The following is a 20,265-nucleotide window of genomic DNA, read 5'->3' on the forward strand; positions in this document are numbered from 1 at the left end:
GTCTATTTTTCTTGCTCCTGCCGCCTTGCACATGCGGATTCCGGCTAGTAAAGCTTCATATTCTGCCTCATTGTTTGAGGCCTGAAAACTGAAGCATAAAGCATACTCGTACCCGTCGCCCTCTGGCGACTGACATATGACTCCTGCTCCACAACCATTTGAAGTAGAGCTTCCATCCACATATACCTTCCAGACTTGGTCTGTAACTTGAGAGTCAGGAGGACGAGTCATCTCAACAATAAAGTCGGCAAAGGTTTGCCCCTTCACTGCTTTTCTAGGCTCGAAAGTAACTTCGAGGCTCTGTATTTCTATGGCCCATTTGATCATTCGGCATGACGACTCCATGATGGTCAGTGGCCGCTTGATAGGTTGGTCTGTATACACGACGACTGCATGTGCCAAAAAGTAGGGCTTCAATTTTTTAACAGCCATGAAGAGTGCAAGACCAAATTTCTCCACTAAGGGATACCTCAACTCGGCATTTTTCAGTACATGACTGACAAAGTAGACCGGGAGCTGACAGCCGTCTCTTTCAGCAAGGAGAAAAGCGCTTAACGCATGATCAGAGACGGCCAGGTACATGTAGAGTACTTCTTTGGGCAAAGGGCTGACCAGCCTCGGCAAGGAATGGAAGTGAACTTTCAATTTCTGGAAGGTCGCCTCAGCATCCGGCCCCCATTCAAACCTTGCCTTTTTCTTAATTGCCTGGAAAAAGTATAGGCATTTGTCGCCTGATCGACTTAGAAATCTTCCCAAGGCCGCCAGACAACCTGTTAACTTCTGAACCTCTCGGATGGTACGAGGCGACTGCATGTCGATGACCGCCTGCACCTTCTCAGGGTTCGCCTCTATTCCTCTCTGATTGATAAGGAATCCGAGAAATTTCCCAGACTCAACTCCAAAGACACATTTCTTGGGATTGAGCATGACATGGTGCCGCCAGAGTGTGGCGAAAGTTTCTCGGAGGTCCGACAGATGATCTTTCTGAAGTTTAGACTTGACAATCATATCATCAATATATGCCTCGACATTTCTCCCAATCTGATCAAAGAACACAGTGTTTATCATTCGCTGGAAAGTGGCCGGGGCATTCTTAAGACCAAACGGCATGACCGTGTAACAGTATAACCCCTGATCAGTGACGAAGGCCGTCTTCTCCTGATCTTTCTTCCATAAAGGAATTTGATGGAAACCAGAGTAGGCGTCCATAAAGCTCATCAAAGCATGGCCGGCTGTTGAGTCGACCAGGTTATCAATTTTAGGCAGAGGGTAACTGTCTTTGGGGCACGCCTTGTTTAAGTCTGTGTAGTCTACACACATTCGCCAGGTGCCATTCGGCGTTTTAACAAGCACCACATTTGCAACCCAGTCTGGGAAGTAACATTGCCGAATGAACCCTGCATCAAGTAATTTTTTAACTTCGACGGCTGCCGCCTGACTTCTTTCTTCGCCATGGTTCCGCTTCTTCTGCCGTACCGGCTTCTTTTTCGGATCCACGACCAGTTTATGTACCGCCAAATCAGGACTAATGCCTAGCATTTCATGGACTTCGAATGCAAAGATGTCCTTGTATTCTTTCAATAGTCTGTGAAAGTCGTCACCCAGGTCCCTTAGAGCAGTCGTCCCAACCTTGATTGTTCTGTCAGGACGCGAGTCATCTAACATCAGGTCCGTATGCTCACCAGCTGGCTGAGGGCGGAATTCATCCGACCGCTCCTCTACCAATGATTGCTATTTTCTGTCTTTTCTTGCGGCCCCTGTCTGGGATTCCTTTCTCTTCTTGCCGCCCGCTTCTTGAACAGGCGCACTCTCCTTGACATTGTCAAGGTCTATTTTTCCACCACTCGACCCAGTGGCCATAACAGTGGGCTTGACATCCGAGAGATAGCACTCTCGGGCCATCCTCTGATCTCCCCTTAGGGACCCGACTGTTCCATTATCCCTCTCAAACTTGAGCAACATAAGAGATGGGATTATAACAACCTTGGAATTATTCAGGGTTGGTCGTCCCAGAATCATGTTGTAGGCCGAGAGTTCTTCTACTACCAGGAACCGGACTACCATGTGTCGTCCTTCCCCTTTTTCACCCAGGCGGATGGGTAAATCCACTCGTCCCACTGGGTGGACGACTCCTCCTCCAAACCCTACTAAAGGGTGGGATGCCGGATGTATGCAATCAGTCTGATATTTTAGTTTCGACAGACATTTGCTACTGATGAAATCTGAGGAGCTTCCGGTATCTATGAGGATTCGGCCAACTCTCTGGTTGGCCACTTTACATTCAATAACGATAGGGTCGTCATGCGGCCCTCTTACCCCTCCTAGATCTTCTTCAGTGATGACAATCTCAGGAAATGAATATTTGGAGGGTCGTTCTTGGTGAACGGAATTTACATCTAACCGTCTGATATTGTCTTTGTTGCCCCTAATAGTGGGGCCGCCTCCTGAGAAGCCGCCTGCAATGGTGTAGACGACTGCATCATCTGTATCGGAGCTGTCGGCCTGTTGATTCTTTTTGGTCGACTGCTTTTTCGAGGAAGTGTTCCCCGTAGATTTCTTGACATAAGTGTCAAGATCACCTTGCTCAGCCAAGCGGTCCAGATACCGCATGAGACTGATGCATTCATTGGTGTGATGACCAACATCTTCATGATAATCACAGAATTTTTCTTGGTTCCGATTGTTTGCAGAACCCTTCATGGGGACCGGCTTCTCAATTGAGATCCGTCCCTTGATTTCCTTTAGGATAAATTGGCTATCCTTGTTAAACACATACTTTGGGGAGTATGGTTTGAATTCTTTTTTCTTCTTCTGGGACGACTGTTTAGAGGAATCAGTTGCCCAGACCTCTTTTCTCTTCTCGTCTTTGTTTGACGACTGCTTCTGTCGTCCTTCTCTTTTGTCGGACCTTTTCCCGTCTGACTGTTTTACCGTACTACAAAGATCAGTCGCCTGTATATAGGCTTCCGCTTCAATCAAGGCCTCTTGAAGAGTCGCCACCCTCTTTCGGACCAAATCAAATTTGAAGGTCGACCCGTCTTTGAGACCTCTGAAAAAGTCAGTATAGGCTACTTCATCAGGTAACCCTTGAATCTGTATTCTCATCAGGTTAAACCGCCTGATGTAAGAACGAAGCCCCTCCTTCTCGCCCTGCTGAATTGTTCCTAAATCAAGGGTCGTCTTCTTCGCAGGGATGTTCATGGCGAAGTTGGAGGTGAATAAGTAAGCAAGCGTCTTGAAGTTATTTACACAACCAGTCGGCAGGTTGCCGAACCATTGTTGTGCGATTCCTTTGAGAGTCGCTGGAAAACACTTGCACCAAGTGGGATCATCCAACCCTTGAATGTACATCAGGTTGGTGAATGCCATCAGATGGTCTTCTGGGTTAGTAGTGCCGTCATAGGCGCCTACTAATACATTTTCACTTTGGCCGGTTGAGCGGCTTCAGTAATTTCCTTGGAGAAGGCCGACGGCTGTTCACCAAGTCTAAGCAACCGTAGCTGCCAGTCCATAGGTTGGACATTTTTTGCTGCATGTCCACCAAACGGAGGTGGCTGTAAAAAATACTGTTGTTGCGGTACAAACGGTAAGTTTGGTACCGCCTGGTCGCTATGAAAGCCGGACTGACGGGAGGTGTCGCCTGACTGACTCTCATGATACGACTGAGTATGCCTCATCGAGGTATTTCGCAGACTGTCTTGGAAGTTTGAAGTAGAGGCCGACTCTGACAATCAGTCACTCTTCTTCTGCTCTAGCAGTAGCCGAGCGTCTGTGTATGTTTTCCTCGACCCGTCCGCCTGAATATGACAAACAGGTTTCCTATTTCCTGGAGTAGGAAAACGATATTTTGTGAAATCAAGGGCAGGTGGCTCCCACTTCCTAGATTTAGGATGAGGGGTCGCCTCTCGCCCTTGAACTGGCTTCCTCTTCCGTGAAGTGGAGGGTTTCTTAGCCGACTGCTCCTTGCCCAGAGCAGGCGGCTTCTTGTTGATCAACTCTTGAATTTCTCCCTTGAAGTCCCTCATGAAGGTCATGAGTTCGTTCCTTGTGATGGGAGCAGACCCATCAGTCGGCTGCTGCCGAACAGGCGGTGCGCCTGCTGGCTCGCTTCCAGTTTGAAGATGTTCCCGTTCCCTCCTTTCGGTATGACGGGTACGTCGGGCCCTTAGGGTCCCGTCTGAAGCTGTGTGAGCTTCAACTTCAAATTCATTCTCAGTATCGTGGTCCGACTGAACTAGAGGGTCGTCCAGGGGACGTCTCTCTTCAGGAGCCGGTACAAACGTGGATGCCATCTCAGAAGTACTCTCCCCACAGACGGCGCCAAAATGTTTCGGGGTTTTCTGATGTCCTGCGGGAGAGTTACAATTCCGAGACTGGAACCGGACGCCTGTACCTGCAAAACAAACGGATGCTCCGGATGATTGGAGATCCGCCTCCGACGGTCAAGTTAGTACTTGATTAAGGAGTAATTAATGCGGAAATTAAAGTGATTGGGTCTCTCTAGGTGAGAGTGTTTAATGTGTGTAATCTGCGTAATCTCCCTTAATGAGGATTAAGGGAGGTATTTATAACCTCGGGAAACGTGCCAATCTAGGTTTAGGTTAACCTTGGGCTGATTGGGCTTCCCTCGGAAGTTGGGCCTAGGTGGCCGACTTCTCCATTAGGCATGGAGTATGCCACGTGTCATGACATAATATGTCCAAGGCGGACGAATAAGCGTGTGCCACGTGGCAAGCCCTGAGAGGTCCAACTGGGGAACACTTGGCAGGACCTGATTGGCCCACGTGGCGCATTCCGATTGGTGGGAGCAAAATCCCCTAATCACCTGGTATTCGGGTACCCGAATTATATGGGACGGAACACGGGTACCCGGATTTTATTTAGTTATTTTTTTTAAAATAAATTTGTACCTAAAATCTGGTTGTAATATAAGTAATTCAATATGACACATCAACTTAAAAGGAGGATGAAGTCACTCTGTTTATGATTTCTAAAGGTCTTTTCTCAATTGTTCTTTGCAAACCTGCCAAAGGATTTTTAGAACAACGTGAAGGTATAGGAGTCTCCTGGCCCCTGGCCAACAATGGTAAATGGAGACTTAAGTTTCTGCAGACAATCTAGCAAAAACCACTTCTCAGAAAATGCAAATGGATTACTATCCCACTGGCCACAAACAAAAATTCGGGACTGGTGTAGCAGAAGAAGAGCAATAAGCTGTAAAATGACTCAGAATCAGGAGGATTTATTCGTAGCTTTAGTTAAGTAATTCAGTATACAAACAATTACAGACAAGTAAAGGTTATGTTTACAGACAATTATTATTATTATTTTTTTTTTAACGGGTATCCGGGTACCCGAGATTAGCAAAGCCTGTTCCATGTCCCGGCCTACGAAACTACTATTTTAACGAGACGGGTACCTTACCCGGAAAAAATAGAAAAATTTGTCAATTTTCCATTAGGTTTTTTGCGAGACAATCGGGTCGGATTTTTTTAAACACCTCTACCTGGATGTACCAACCAATAATTAGATCGACTTTTTCCAACTAGCCAACATCTACTGTATTCTCATGAATGACAAGAGTTATCAAAAAAAGGTACACTTGTTCGAGAAGATATTCCTTGGCCTAGAGTTCACAGCATGGTTTATATCACACACACAAGGAATATGATGTGTAACACACATCCACGATGAATAAGAATGACAATTAGACAGATATCTATGGACTCGATCCATCTACTTCAAAATATTGGAAGAAAACCCCAATTGAATGGATGAGAAGCGAGTGGTGACGGATGAAACAGGTGATGGATCAGATCAACTCTATCCGTTTGATATTGATTCACTAGTATAAAATGCCCTTTATTCTTTTACGATGTTCGAATTCGATATTTCGTAATTGAATAATATTCTTTCAAAATCAATTCAAATTGTTACTCCCCTTCAAAATAAATGACCCTATTTGACTTTGCACTATTCACACATCACTCCGATCTCTATTTGTACATTACTCTTTATGTGTTTTAAATACTTGCTCCATTCTCAATACATGGAGTTTTAGGATAAATTGAAAAAAGTAATAAAATATGGAGGTGGTGTGGTAGGTAGAATAAAAAATTATAAAAAGTAAAAGTACTTAAGAGAATATGAAATTAATAACATACGGAGCATGATTTATTTTGGGTCCACTTAAACCTGGGCACGGGCCGGGTTGGCCCGCGTGCCGCCCGACACGGCCCGGCACGGCCCGAAGTCAAGCACGGCACGGCACGAAGTTCAACTCCCGTGCCACGGGCCGTGCCACGGACAGGGTTGAGAATTCCCAGGCACGGCCCGGCACGAGCACGGGCATGGCCCGCCGTGCTGGCCCGCAGGCACGGCCCGTAGGCACGGCCCGCGGGCCAACGGTAATGTTACCGTTTCATCTACCTCTAATAAGCCAAAAAACGGCTATAAAACGGCTAGTTTTTTGCCAATTTGCTCCCCAAAAATTCTATAAATACTCACCTCCATTTCATTCCCAAATCACAAAATCACAATCTCTTCTTCTTATCTCTTATATTCTCTAAATCTCTAATAATCCTTATTTTCTTAAATTCTCTAATTATTCTCTTAAATTCTCTAATTATTTTCCTAATATCGGAAAAAATTAAAAAGTTCGTAATCGTAATTAGTGGATCGTTGAAGCACGGTTGTAAGATCTAAACTAATCTTAAATTTATTATTGTTTTATTGTTATTATTAGAATAATCTTGTTTAATTATTATTGTTGTTAATTGTTATTTTTGTTGTTATAATTGTTGTTATTAATTATTATTATTGTTACAATTGTTGTTATTATTTATTTTTGTTGTTATTGTTATTGTTATAGTTGTTGTTATTAATTAATATTATTGATATTTTTATTGTTAAAATTGTTGTTATTAATTATTATTATTATAGTTAACCACTTTTTATTAAAAAATTAATTGTTAATTATGGCATCGAACAACCCATCATCTAGGTCTAGGGGGAAAGGCCGACTTATCCGTAGTAGTAGTTCTAGGGAACCACCAAATACAACGAGCCCCCAAATTACGAGTCAAACCAATGACCCCATTTACTTCCCCCCGGGCTATGAGCCATATAATACGTCGGGATTTCCAGCACCATACCAATTTCCACCTAATTATATCGGTGATCAACAAAAATATTGTTCTAGCCAAGGTAGCCAAGAAAGTACCCGAATTCCCTCCGGTTCTACCCCTTCTACTGCCACTCCCACTAGTCTCACTACTAACCATCACACACATCATGAATGGTTAACCGAAACTGAGATGCTACTTTTGAAAAACCGAAGGAGTGAGGTATGGCGTTATTTTGTCCTAAGTAAAGATGGTGAACAATAAGCAAAATGTAAAACATGTAATAGTGTATTCACGGCAATTACCAAAAACGGGACGGGACACTTATCTAGACACATGAAAGCTTGTGCAAAACCAGCTAGTGATCCAACCCAGCCCAAAATTTCCCAATTCCATCCATACGGCTTTACATACAACTATGAGAGGGATAGGGATGAACTAGGAAAAATGATAGTACACGCCGAACAACCTTTTATTTTCTCGGAAAGTGACGCATTCAACACCTACATTAACAAAGCACTACAACCCCAACATAAAAGAATCTCTAGGAATACCGTTCGTTCCGCCGCAATGAAAAATTTCCTAGAGTACAAAGTCCGGTTACAAGCCGAATTGAGTAACCTTAACTGTAGAGTATCTTTAACAGCCGATTCTTGGGATAGTGGTTATAAATATCACTATTTATGTGTGACTTGCCATTGGGTAGATGATCAATGGATGTTACAAAAAAGAATAATACATTTCAAAATGCTGGAATACCCACACACCGGCATTAACATTGCTCACCATTTAATGCAAGCAATAGACGAATACAACCTTCGAGATAAAATGATGTCTATGACTTTTGATAATGCAACCTCTATGACATACACAGCTAATCTTATCAAACAAAACTTAACTGATGTACTATTAGACGGTGAAGCTCTTCATACTAGATGTGTTTGCCATGTACTTAACTTATGTGTACAGGATGGAGTTCGGGCAATTGGCCCATACTACAGCAAAATCAGAGATGCTATTATGTCTATTAATAGCTCTAACATGAGATACCAAGAATGGAAGAGTTTTCTAAAACAACAAAAGATAAGGGTAATAAAAATTAGAACCGATTGCCCAACTAGGTGGAATTCCACCTATGACATGTTAACAAAGGCAATTGAGTACAAGGGCCCGTTAACATTATTTTACAACCAAAAATTTCCACAAAATGCTTTGTATGATGATGATTGGAAAAACTGTGAAAGATATATGCAATTTTTACAGTTATTATATAACATGACGTATTGTTTTTCTACTGTTTACAATCCTTGTGCTCAAAACTTTCTTTCTAATGCATGCTTACTCGCCCAACTTTTCGCTGATCATCGCCATCAAAGTGATTATGATCAGTATCTTCCAGCAATGGAAAAAAAGTGGCGTAAATATTATAGTGAGATTCCTTTGATTTATATTTTTGCTTCCATATTAGATCCTAGGCAAAAGTATGAAAACACATTTATGTTAGTTGACATTTACTTTCAATGCATGTTTCTTGACGATGATGTAGAAAACTATAAGACTAATGTGAAGGATCAGTTTTTTGCTTTATATAGAGTCTATGAAGCCAAATATGGCACCGTTCCTCGCTCAGGGCCTTCCCAACCATCCAAAAACGTAAGTAAGAAGGCCAAACATTTATTTTCACAAGCTACTAACTTGATTTCAAGGTTTTCAGGTGATTCATCAATCAGGAGAACGCAAAGCGACGTCTCGGAGTTGCAGATGTACCTGAGTTACGACTTCACCAAAGGCATGGACGACGATGAGATAAACAGCCTCGACCTCCTTGCATGGTGGAAACAACAAAGCTCGAAGCATCCAACTTTGGCGGCAATGGCACGAGACATTCTTGCTATCCAAGTTTCCTCCGTCGCCTCCGAACGAGCTTTCAGCGCATCCGGAAGGGTTTTAGACGATAGAAGAACAAGTCTAAAACCCGAAACACTAGAAATGTGCGTGTGTTTCAAAGATTGGTTGGATGCGGAAAATCGCTCACAAGACCGTTCTTACGACCACAACGACAACGAAGAAGGAACCTCCGCTTCCGGTTCGGGTTCGGCTAGTTCCCAATCTATGCAACTAGCCGATGACCTTGAAGGCGAAGGCGAAGACGAAGACGAAGACGAAGACGAGCAAGAAGAAGGAGAAGAAGAATAGACAATTATTGTATATTGTACGATTTTAAAAATATCAATTTTATCATTTTCCAATTTTTGTTTAATACCATCATTGTATGATTTTTATCATTGTTATCATTGTACAATTTTCTCAACTCAAGTAATAATAATATAAAGTACGCATTATTCACATCCAAAGTCCAATTTGCCTTTTTTCCCCGTTTTGTTACAATTTGTAAATTCATATTAAAATAAAATAAAATTATACCAATTACTAATAAATCATAAACATTAAATTTTAAAGTAATAGTATAAAGTAAATATATAAATATAAATATTAATATACAAATTATAAAACATAAATATTCAACTTATAATTATAAAATTCATAACTTAATAACTTATAACTTATAAGTTATAAACTTATAAGTTACCTTATAAAACTTATAATTATAATTTTATAACTTATATACATTATAAACTTATTAATTTATAATGTTGTCATATAAAATAAATAAAAAAAATAAAAAAAAATAAAATAAAATTATTTGAAAACTGCACCAGCCCGCTGCCAGCCCGCAGGCCGGCACGAGCCCGCCAGGCACGAGGGCCGTGCCGTGCCGTGGGCTGGCCTGTGAAAATGGCCGGCACGGCACGACACGAAATCCTGGGCCCGCCGGCATGACCGGCACGGCACGAACCAGCCCGTGGCCCGCCAGGCACGGCCCGCGGCGGCCCGGCACGACACGGTGCCCAGGATTAGGTCCACTAGTTGAGAGTAATGAATTAAAGATTGTAAAAACTTTTCAAATAAGGAAATGGAGCAAGTATTTAAATATGGTCGGTAATGAAAAATACAACAAGTATTTAACAACAAAGGGAGTATTTGTATGATTATACTTCCTCTGTTTTTTTTTATAGTTGCAACACTTCTCTTTTCACGCTTGCCAATGCATGATTTCAATCGTTAATATCTTTAATTATCAATATGTAAAAAATATAAGCATTTGATATTAATATAGTATAAATTGAGACGAATCTAATAACATCTCACATGACTAAATTTTTGCTTAAGTATAAATCATCAAACCTAATCAATGTGTACACACGAATAGTGTAAAAGTCAAACTGTTGCAATTATGAAAAAAACGGAGGAAGTATTACGACAAACAGAGGTATGTCAATCTAATTATGATATTTATATTAAAACATAGAGAGTATATTCCTTAGATCACAAAAACAAAAACAAATTCAAAAAAAAAAAAAAAAAGAAGACCATAGGTTAATTTAAAAAAAAAAAAAAAAAAAAAGGTTAGTTTAAAAATAGAGGAAATGGACAAAAAAGAGCTGAGGAGAGTGAGAAACAGCGGGGGGAATTACATCAAAATAAAAAAAAATTCAAATTAAAGGGTATTCCTATTCCCGTTTCCCAACAATAGATTCAAATGGTTTGTCTTTATTATCCACATTACTCAAACGTCACTAACACAATGCGCGCATTTCATGCCAAAAAATTCAAACCTATAAACATTTTTAAATTGGATCATACAGTACACATTCTTAAATGCTGTAATAATTGTTTAAACCCTAAAAAATAAACCAAAATATTAGAAACCCCAGAAAAATTTAAACCCCTGTTTCATGCATTACAGCTGCTCTTTCCTCATTTTCTTTCACTATTCATTTCTTGATTTCTTTCCAAATTTTGAATATTTTTACTTTCTCTGTCTTCTTTAAAGAGAAAGAGTAGATCTTTCATTATCTTTTCCCATTTAATTTTTTTTTCCCCAGTTTCAAATTAAAGAATTTCATCATTTGAAGTGAATATCTTCAACAGTAATTCGACTTTTATCTCTTTCTTTAATCTGCTGCATTGGCCCAGGTAATTTCTTTCTTCCTTTTTCTACACTTAATAAAAGTTTAACTTTTTTTTGTGTTTTTTAATTTGATTTGGGTCGATTTTTGGGGGGTTTTAAGGTTTAATTGATGTGGGTTTTTCACAAAATGTGTAAATATTTGATGGGCTGTTAATAATTTAGCAAATTTATAATCACAAGGCCGAAAAATATGATTTCTTGGTTAAAAGTCCACTCTCTTTTTTCAATATTTTTGCTGCATATTTTGGTTCTATATGGTGACATTGATGTGGGTTTTATTCAATAATGTCATAGTAAAATGGGTATTTGATTATTTTGTGTTTATTATAATAAAGTTCAGTCCTTTGTGTATTTGTTTTTTCAATTAAGTGACTATTTTTGGTTCTTTAATTAAGTAAAATTGATGTGGGATTTTCCTTTCAATTGAAAATGTGAAATGGGAATCTGAATGTATTTAGTGGATTATATGTATTTTGTGATGTGATTTTTATTGGTTTGTTTCTTATCTGTGTATGTATAAAATTGGACCAGGTTATCAATGGGTAGGAATTTGAGTCCTGCATTGCGACAAGAGTTAGCCAAGTTAAAAGATGCAGACTGTAGGAGGTCTGCAATGAAAGCACTGAAATTGTATGTAAAAGACATGGACTCGAAAGCGATTCCACTATTTCTTGCTCAAGTTTCGGAGACTAAGGATGCCGGTTCGTCGCCGGGGGAGTACACCATTTCCATCTATGAAGTTCTTGCTAGGGTACATGGGCCTAACATTGTGCCACAACTTGATAATATCATGTCTTCTATTATTAAGACTTTGACTACTAGTGGAGGGTCATTTCCTCTACAGCAGGCATGTTCTAAGGTAGTTCCTGCAATTGCTAGGTATGGGATTGAGCCCGCTACACCGGAAGATAAGAAGCAACAGTTGATCCATTCGCTTTGTAAGCCACTTACAGATGCTCTTTTGGGCTCTCAAGAGAGCCTGTCTTGTGGTGCTGCCCTTTGTTTGAAAGCCCTTGTGGATTGTGATAATTGGAGGTTTGCTTCTGATGAAATGGTGAATGAGGTTTGCTTAAAGCTAGCTAGTGCTTTGGAGGATAAATCGACACAAACGAATTCTCATATGGGGTTGGTTATGTCGTTGGCCAAGCGCAATTGTCTTACAGTTGAGGCTTATGCACGGCTGTTGATAAGGGCGGGGTTGAATATCTTGAATTGTGGCCTGACTGAGAAGAATTCGCAGAAACGCTTGACAGCCATTCAGATGGTGCATTCCTTGATGAAATGCTTGGATATTAGGAGTATTTTTTCGGAGCTAGACTCGATTATAGTGGAGATGGAGAATTGTCAATCTGATCAGATGCCATATGTAAAGGGGGCTGCATTTGAAGCATTGCAGACTGCTAAAAAACTATTAGTAGATCAAGGGTCTAAGATCAGTTGTGATGAGGTTTCAATGACTGGTTCCAACTTCAGTAGGAGTAGTAATAGCCGGAGACAGTTATCAAGTCCTGGCAGTCAGTCACCGTTATCTGTGTCACCCGAATCACTGACCTTTGATTCGTTTGGTGAGTCTTTCATGGACTCGCCAATGTCAATGAGTCAAGCTTCGTGTAATGGGAATCATATCAGGAGAAATTTCAACAGGAAACAATGGAATCAAGAAAATGGATATGTGAATGTATCCCTAAAGGATGGACTTTTCTCAGAACTTGCTCACGAAAGCATCAGATCTCATGTGTCCTCAGAACAAGATGAAGGTTCTGATAGTAGAAGTTATGCTAATGGATTTCCAGGGTTTACTCCTGGAACTCCAGTAAATGGATCACTGAGAAGCCGGCCTCAAAGTCCATCGAATGGAGCATTCAGAAGGCAAGCTCAAAGTCCAGCAAACGGAGCTCTGAGAAGCCGACCACAAAGTCCATCAAATGTAGCATTTAGAAGGCGAGCTCAAAGTCCAGCAAATGGAGCTCTGAGAAGCCGACCTCAAAGTCCAGTAAACAAAACTCTGAGAAGCCGACCTCAAAGTCCATCAATGAGAAGCCAAACTCCCAGTCCTCAGGTAATATAAACATTGATCACAATTATTGTTAAAACAATAATGCTGCGTAGACTTTAGCTTCTTAGTTCCCTGATTACAGTTGCTAGGAAATAAAACTTGACATACAAGGTTGTATGGGCCTAGAAACATGCTATAGCATATGATTCTTCTACCAACATGTATAATATTTGAAATAATTGCTGTTGTTTAAATCTGTGTTTAGTTGCTTGAGTATTTTTAATAGTGCATTCTTTATGCTTTTGTTTATATTTTATCACATCCTTTTAACTCCCTCTACTTTTTAATCATGGAGCTAGAATTTATGTTGGCATTTTTAAGTTTTGATTTGGTGCATAGTTCTGAATATGTATGCCATATTATCTACCTATCCTTCAGGTGTTGAAATTAATTAAAGGAATTATTTGGCAAGACATCATATTATCATTATAATTGCCTATCTCAGGATGAAAATTTACGGCCTTAATCTACTATATTGATCTGTGGCTGCAATAATCCTGAAACCTGCTAAGCTAATCTCTTTCTTTTTGGTGTTTTCAGAGGACGCGCTCTCAGATAAATCTCGATTATGTTAAGATTTTTACTACTCCTAGGAAGCTTGTTCGTTCACTTCAGGATAATGATGAGAATTCAGACTACTATGGGGATCAATCTAGAAGACAGAGAAGTCCTTGCTCAGCAAATTGTGAATGGAGCCCTGTAGTCAAGTATAACCAAAGCAGTTGCTTAAATAAAAATAGGCCCCAAGATGGCACTGGCAACATAACAGATGAATGTGAAGATCATCAAAGTCATTCTATTTCAGAATCAGTCTCATCAACTCAAGACGTTTTGGCCATGGCTAATGGCGATGTCTCTCTCAAAATGTTACATAGAGATCAAAGTACATCTGAGAAGATTGTGAAAATTCCTGGGCGGAACTTGCGGAAGATGGCCACTTTGGTGTTGTTAATCGTCCTGGTATTTTCTTTAGGTTTTGCATCAGTTTTATTGCTAGGTGATCAGGGTGAATTCGTTGGAATGGTTCCAACTTAGCTTCCTTAATTTCCAATGTAGCATGATTAGTTGTCATGAGAAAACAGCATTATTTTTCTCCATAAAAGAGACCTACTATGTATCAATCTGTTAAGATGTATTGTATCTGTACAAATGAGTACTTGTTTCATCTTCTGAAACTTCAATTAGCTCTCTTTTGGATTATATCATAGATCTCTTCTAGCTGGAGGCTTATCATCTAAGATTTTTCTTAAAACGCCGAATATAGTTTTGTAACCAACAGTCTATGTAACCAACAGAGCTTGCTTTTTGTCCAGTTATTGTAAATGACTACAGAAGTTGGTCTGTCATCAGTCCCATTTCGGATATTAGTGAGCCTGAGAAAAGAGAGAATATATCACAGAACGATACTCCGAAAGTCATGGTGATAAGCACTGTTGTGATCACTCCTATCTCCACCATTCTCGAAAACAACAAATTCACAATTTGTTTGTAACAATGATGGCATTTACTGGAAATTTCTACAAAAACCTGGCCTCCAAAATGGGGAGGAATAAACCTGAGAGCAAGTTAAATTGAGTCAATAAAGACCTAACAAAGAGTCATTGTTCAGCAGTTCTGTGAAAAGAGAAGAAATAGAAAATTTTGACATCAACACAACAAAGCCAGACTCAATTCATTTAGTTGATGCATTTTATATGATGGGTTCTTTTTACAAGATGGAAGTGTTAACTATGGAATTTAAAGATTTGGATTATGTAAGCGCTGCTCGCCTTTCCACGATTGTTCAGGACCTAAAGTTATAGGTTTGAGCAAAGCTGATTGTCCAACACATAAGTATGCATACTTGCCGTAGAGTTCATGGCTTGACCCTGGACTGTACATGTATAATTCTCCAAAGCCCCTCCTTCCAACATTGACTGAATTTCTTTTACCCTGTTAAAAAAACAAATTTCAACAAATTAGTCCAGTAAATAATCATTATTTTTATTCATAATTTTTCAAATTAGTTTTCGAAATAACAAGATAAAAAGCCCAACCCTGTCTATTATTGTGAAGTTTCGAGGTGCGCATGTGTATATCCTGCTCATTTTTCCAGATAAATGCTTATAATTATCTTCCTCTTCACCTTCTGTTTGCTCGTTTATTTCTGTATCGTCGGTTTTTGCACCAAACAACTCTTTGAGTGATGATAGAGGCCATGACTGACTAGGACTAGTCTTTTTGTTCTTTGCCAAGTTGGGAGGCATTATGAAGAAGTCTGAGATGGGAGGTAGCTTGTTGACATAATTTGATCCCTCTAGTCCAAATGCATAAGTGGCATCTGGTGAGCTCACAGTCAGATGGCTTAGAATAGAACCTGTTAACTCGAGTTGTGAAGATCTCGAGTTTAATACACTGACCTCTGAATTCAAGGTATCATCTTTCAGAGTTATAGTGTATTTTACTTCAACCATGTTTTCAATTTCTCTGCTTATCAATTCTACCTGCATTTTAAGATATACAATATGCCATCAGTAAAACTGTGGCGAGGAAACTGAACTTTAATCACCTTACAACAGCTAAAATGTCTATAAAATTTGCACCACATGTTAGTTCAGTAATTTAACTCGATTTACTCACTTAAAGAGGAGACTACAAGTTAACAATTCCTGCTGCAATCAGATAATAATTGGTCCTTCTTTCCATAGTAAGTTAGATATTGTAGTATTTCATATTACCTTAATGCTACCAATGAAGTGAGTACAAATTTGCTTTGCTGTTTCTTATAATTCATATCAGTTGCGTAACTGTTTGATCATTGAAACCTTCTTTCTACTTGTATATGTCAATTATGTAACAAAAATTCAGTACCTCAATGTTTCTCTAATAATATCAGAAGCAAACCTGAATAGAATCTTGGGAGCTACCCTTAACATCAGTCAGAATCCAACTAAGAGGAGACCATGAAAACCCATTCTCACCAACACATTTCAAGGCCAAAGAAACACCACCTTGAATGATAGGACCACCACCACCATCACCATACATAGCTCCTCGTTCCGAAACAGAGGTATGCAAAACCTCAATGGAGCTTCCATGCCACATCTTAGGCTTATAGGATGTGATCAGACCACTAGGCATCAAAATACTGGCTGCACTCCCATTCTCCAAGAGCATCCTGATGACATAGCTGCTTTGTCCAAGCTCGGCGAATGATACTCCATGGCTTCCAAATTCAATCTGCAAGTACTCAACATTAAAGGGCGGTTGTGGGTAGGCAACTGAAGGAGAAGTCACAGATATTGGTAATACAAAGTCTCTTTTATTGAAGGTAATATATCGGGATGAAGTAGACAAAAGGTAAGGAGGTAATGAGGTAGGGGAGGTTATGGATTTTCTAGTGGTTACTAGAGAGGAGTTTGATGGGAAAAGAAAACTGCAAGACATTTTTTCTTGTGTTCCATCAAGATATGGTGTTCATAGTATAGAATGTAGAAATGGCTTGAAGTCCAAGAGGAAGCAAAAGAAGATAGAGAGGGTCCACTTATCCTTGCTACCAGCAATTTGTCTCAAGCAGAGCTTTTAGTTGGAAGTGTATATTGAGATATTTTCTGTTGATTATTGTCAACTTATGGCGATTAGCTTAACAAATTTTTTCTTATTGTTAAATTTAGAAAAATTATTTAAAGGCGAAATAATGTCCCCTATTAATTTTTACCTGAAATTTGCTTCTCTAAACTTATTAGAGCTTATCAAAGAACTTATTATTGTAAACTTATTCCTCCTAAAATACAGAAGTGTTTTTAGGGTGAAGAAGGAAAAGCCTTAGGAGGGGGTAAGCAGCCTTATGATTCAGACTTATGTTATCATTAAATAGCCCCATACTTACTGTCTGCTGATCCTATTCCATCCAAATATACAATCAGAACGTTTATTCTATGACAAATATATGATATATTCATTATGAATATGTAACATGTTTATTATGGAGCACAATGCACAACATATTCCAGGATGTAGGATATAATTTGCACAACATACCCCAGTGATTGAGCTCATTCTTTCCATTTAAGTGTAATTAAGTAGATCAACCATTCCATCTAGATATCTATTAGATCTTTATATTTCACTGCTACTCTTATGAAGTTAAGATTATTTTCTTCCTTGGTGGATCCAAATTGCTTAACCTATACTACAACATGCGGAGTATGTAACAGCTTACTGGTAAACTTTCAGAGTCACATGAATAAATGATTTATGAAGCCTATTTATCTTCAAGGTGATAAATCATGTTACAATGACACATCTTTACAGTGAATGTAATTACAAATTATGTAAGATTATCATGCTCGATAACCTGAGCCCCTCTCCACCCCTCCCCTGGGTCCACAGTCACTGGTACCAACATCGAAGCAGGTCCTGTGCAGATGAAGTAATCCCTGCCATATTTTTCAGATAAAGAACCAGGGCTTGCTAAGTATATGTCGTCATAACCCATTCTAATCACTCGAAACTCAAGCTCCTTTCCCTAAAACAACGAAAACATAAGAGTTTCAGTCAGAAAATGATAGCAGAATGTATCAGGTTTATTATGCAGTAAACATAAGAGTTTCAGTCAGATGAAGGTTTTTCAGTTACCTGATCAATTGTCTCATATTTTGATGGTGGGGTTCTGTAGAATCGCTTTGATCTCTCTGAAGGAGGAGCTGTATAAACCCTGCTAAACTTATCCTTTAAAATGGTAATAGGCACATCTTGCGTGGTCCATTGACCGGGCTTGCTAGGAGACTGGGAACTATCAGCTTTCATGGCCTCAGCAGGAGAAAGAATCTCAAAAGGTGAAGATAAAGGAGGTTGGGAACAATAAGAGCAACCTTGAAGTCCTTGTATTCCCGAGCCTCCACGTTTTTTGAATTTGATATGGCTGAGTATCGCACTTGTAAGATCAATCGCCTTGCGGCCATTGTTCTTCACAAGAACTGCTGATGCCATGCTTTCAGGATACAGGGAAACTACATATGTTATGTCTAGAGTTCCACTGGTGCAACTCAATTCAACCTGAAAGAAGATTAAGTGAAAAGGTAAAAAGGATTGAATGCACCTTTTTAAGTCTAGCAGAAAACGAATTTTCTTGCTTTCAACTGATGGCTTATAAACACTTTTTGGTTCTAAGCTCTATGTAATCATCCTACGCTATAAAAGATGATATTATAGGGGAAAACCACCAAACTATGCTTAGATCATTTGTTACATGCTTCTTATAGGAAGCTAAGCTTGCAAAGTATTTGTAACATTTGAATAATTGAATGTTTGTTCATTATATATTAATAAAGTGTTCAAGCGTGCTATAACATCTTAAACTCCGTGCTTCTAATTTTTTGTCTAAAAGTTCGGATTTTATTTAGAGTTAAGTGCAATAATTTCCAGATACTTCGGAGCATAATAAGCAGACAAACAAATTAAAACCCAATTTATCATTAATTAGTACCATTGCAAACCCCTCATAGGAAAGCAGTAAGCCAGTCAGAGATGTCAAATTAATCAGTCTTACTATACCTAAACAGTTTAGAAACTACTCCCTCCATGATTCTATCTAGTCGCCTCTGTCCCAAGTCCCAAATCCTCATAATTACTGTATGATTCTACCCCCAAAAGAAACCTTTATAATAGCTAAGTCAATTCTTTCGTGTCGTACATTAATCAAGTAATGGTATATGTAATTTAATGATCTCTTATTACTACATTAGGAGATGTGACAATATATTCTTGACATCCTAAAGTAGTACTTCGTATGTGACTAATTCAATCTTCAGATTATGTGGATGGTCTCTACTATCTCCTTTTGGAAACGTCAATGAGGGATTCCGATACGGGTTGCCTTATGGCCGGCCTTACCCCCTATGATTTAGAGTACATATAGCCATTGTAAATTAGAGTTTGCTAAGTAGTACTTCAAACTACATAATAGTATCACAACCTCTACGCTAGCACAATTCAATACTTAGAAGCAAAGTAATTGGCCAATTGATCAATTTGTCATACAATGCCGTTTACAACAAGATAAGAAAATTGAGACAACTGTGTTTCGATTATACCTGGACAGCATCAAAAGAGTCAGAATCAACATTTTTTACAGACCACTCAGCTCCTGCAAGCACTGACCCTTTAGCTGCAGCGGGTTCAGACTTTCTGAAAGGGTCTGGTTTCTTAGTAGCAGCAGCAACTGGTTGTGTTACATCATTAAGCACTAATCCAATACCGCCTTTGGATTGTGGAAGTGTGTACAAAACCTCTTCAAAACCGTCGTCTTTCCAGTACACTTTAGGCCTATATGAGGTAACATGTGCATTTGATAGTTGCAGCTTTAATGAGCTCCCATTTCTTACACTTAGCTCAACTATGGGAGTACTAACATTTGTACCAGTATCAGTTGATTCTAAAAAATTTATGCCTTTCCTACCAAATTGATCATTGAGAGACTCAACTAGAGAAGACGGTGAGGCGATTGTTGCCGGGGCTGAGGAGGCTTTGCAGATTGTGGTGGGTTTGAGCAGGGAGAATGGTAGTAGAGAGGCCATAGAATGTATCAGTGGCAGTAGATGATGAGGTGAGATAGAGGTTTCTCATCCTCTTTTTTTGGTTTTTTCAAGTGGGATTTTCTCATGTGTGGGAGTGGGACACCCTTTTTTTTTGGCTTCATATTTGTAGTTTTGGGCCTTTTGGCTCCACTCTTAATTTATTAATTTAATTTTTATTTTGAGGGTAGTTTTTTTTTCAACTTTGGTTGTTGCAATGAGGCTAGAAATGTAGAAATATAAATAAAGAACATAGCACACTTGTATTCGCCCTACGTAAATGTTATTGAGAGATGATTTGTTATGATATTGAGAGATAAGTAACTCGATATATTGTTGAGATAACAGTTTTAATTGAAATATTACGACTAGTTTTGAAATAATTTGGATGACATGCAGAATTCTAGTGCATCTCCCTGTTAAGGTCACCCCGCATTTGGCCAACTCAACAGCAACTCTGCTAGCCTTCCATAGCCTGAAAGCCATGGTCTTTCATAA

At 39.4% G+C, this 20,265-nt stretch overlaps 3 protein-coding genes across 3 annotated transcripts; 1 reads left to right on the top strand and 2 right to left on the bottom strand.

Moving 5' to 3' along the window:
- The first annotated feature begins 10,130 nt into the window (after nucleotides 1-10,130).
- On the top strand, nucleotides 10,131-14,760 carry LOC110704760 (TORTIFOLIA1-like protein 2). The gene is made up of 3 exons (XM_021882571.1): nucleotides 10,131-11,162; nucleotides 11,689-13,216; nucleotides 13,754-14,760. The coding sequence occupies exons 2-3, from the start codon at nucleotides 11,696-11,698 to the stop codon at nucleotides 14,246-14,248; spliced, it is 2,016 nt and encodes a 671-aa protein (XP_021738263.1). The 5' UTR covers nucleotides 10,131-11,162; nucleotides 11,689-11,695; the 3' UTR covers nucleotides 14,249-14,760.
- A 117-nt stretch (nucleotides 14,761-14,877) lies between these two features.
- Nucleotides 14,878-16,726, bottom strand: LOC110704761 (protein NDH-DEPENDENT CYCLIC ELECTRON FLOW 5-like). The gene is made up of 3 exons (XM_021882572.1): nucleotides 16,097-16,726; nucleotides 15,250-15,696; nucleotides 14,878-15,145 (listed from the first exon to the last, which is right to left on the bottom strand). The coding sequence occupies exons 1-3, from the start codon at nucleotides 16,637-16,639 to the stop codon at nucleotides 14,951-14,953; spliced, it is 1,185 nt and encodes a 394-aa protein (XP_021738264.1). The 5' UTR covers nucleotides 16,640-16,726; the 3' UTR covers nucleotides 14,878-14,950.
- A 696-nt stretch (nucleotides 16,727-17,422) lies between these two features.
- Nucleotides 17,423-20,169, bottom strand: LOC110704763 (photosynthetic NDH subunit of subcomplex B 2, chloroplastic-like). Its single transcript, XM_021882574.1, has 3 exons — nucleotides 19,288-20,169; nucleotides 17,831-18,250; nucleotides 17,423-17,720 (listed from the first exon to the last, which is right to left on the bottom strand). Exons 1-3 carry the CDS (start codon nucleotides 19,768-19,770, stop codon nucleotides 17,523-17,525), a joined length of 1,101 nt encoding a protein of 366 aa, XP_021738266.1. The 5' UTR covers nucleotides 19,771-20,169; the 3' UTR covers nucleotides 17,423-17,522.
- Between the last annotated feature and the right edge of the window lie 96 nt (nucleotides 20,170-20,265).

The sequence above is a fragment of the Chenopodium quinoa genome, unplaced genomic scaffold, assembly GCF_001683475.1.
Source record: "Chenopodium quinoa cultivar QQ74 unplaced genomic scaffold, ASM168347v1, whole genome shotgun sequence".
NCBI lineage: Eukaryota > Viridiplantae > Streptophyta > Magnoliopsida > Caryophyllales > Amaranthaceae > Chenopodium > Chenopodium quinoa.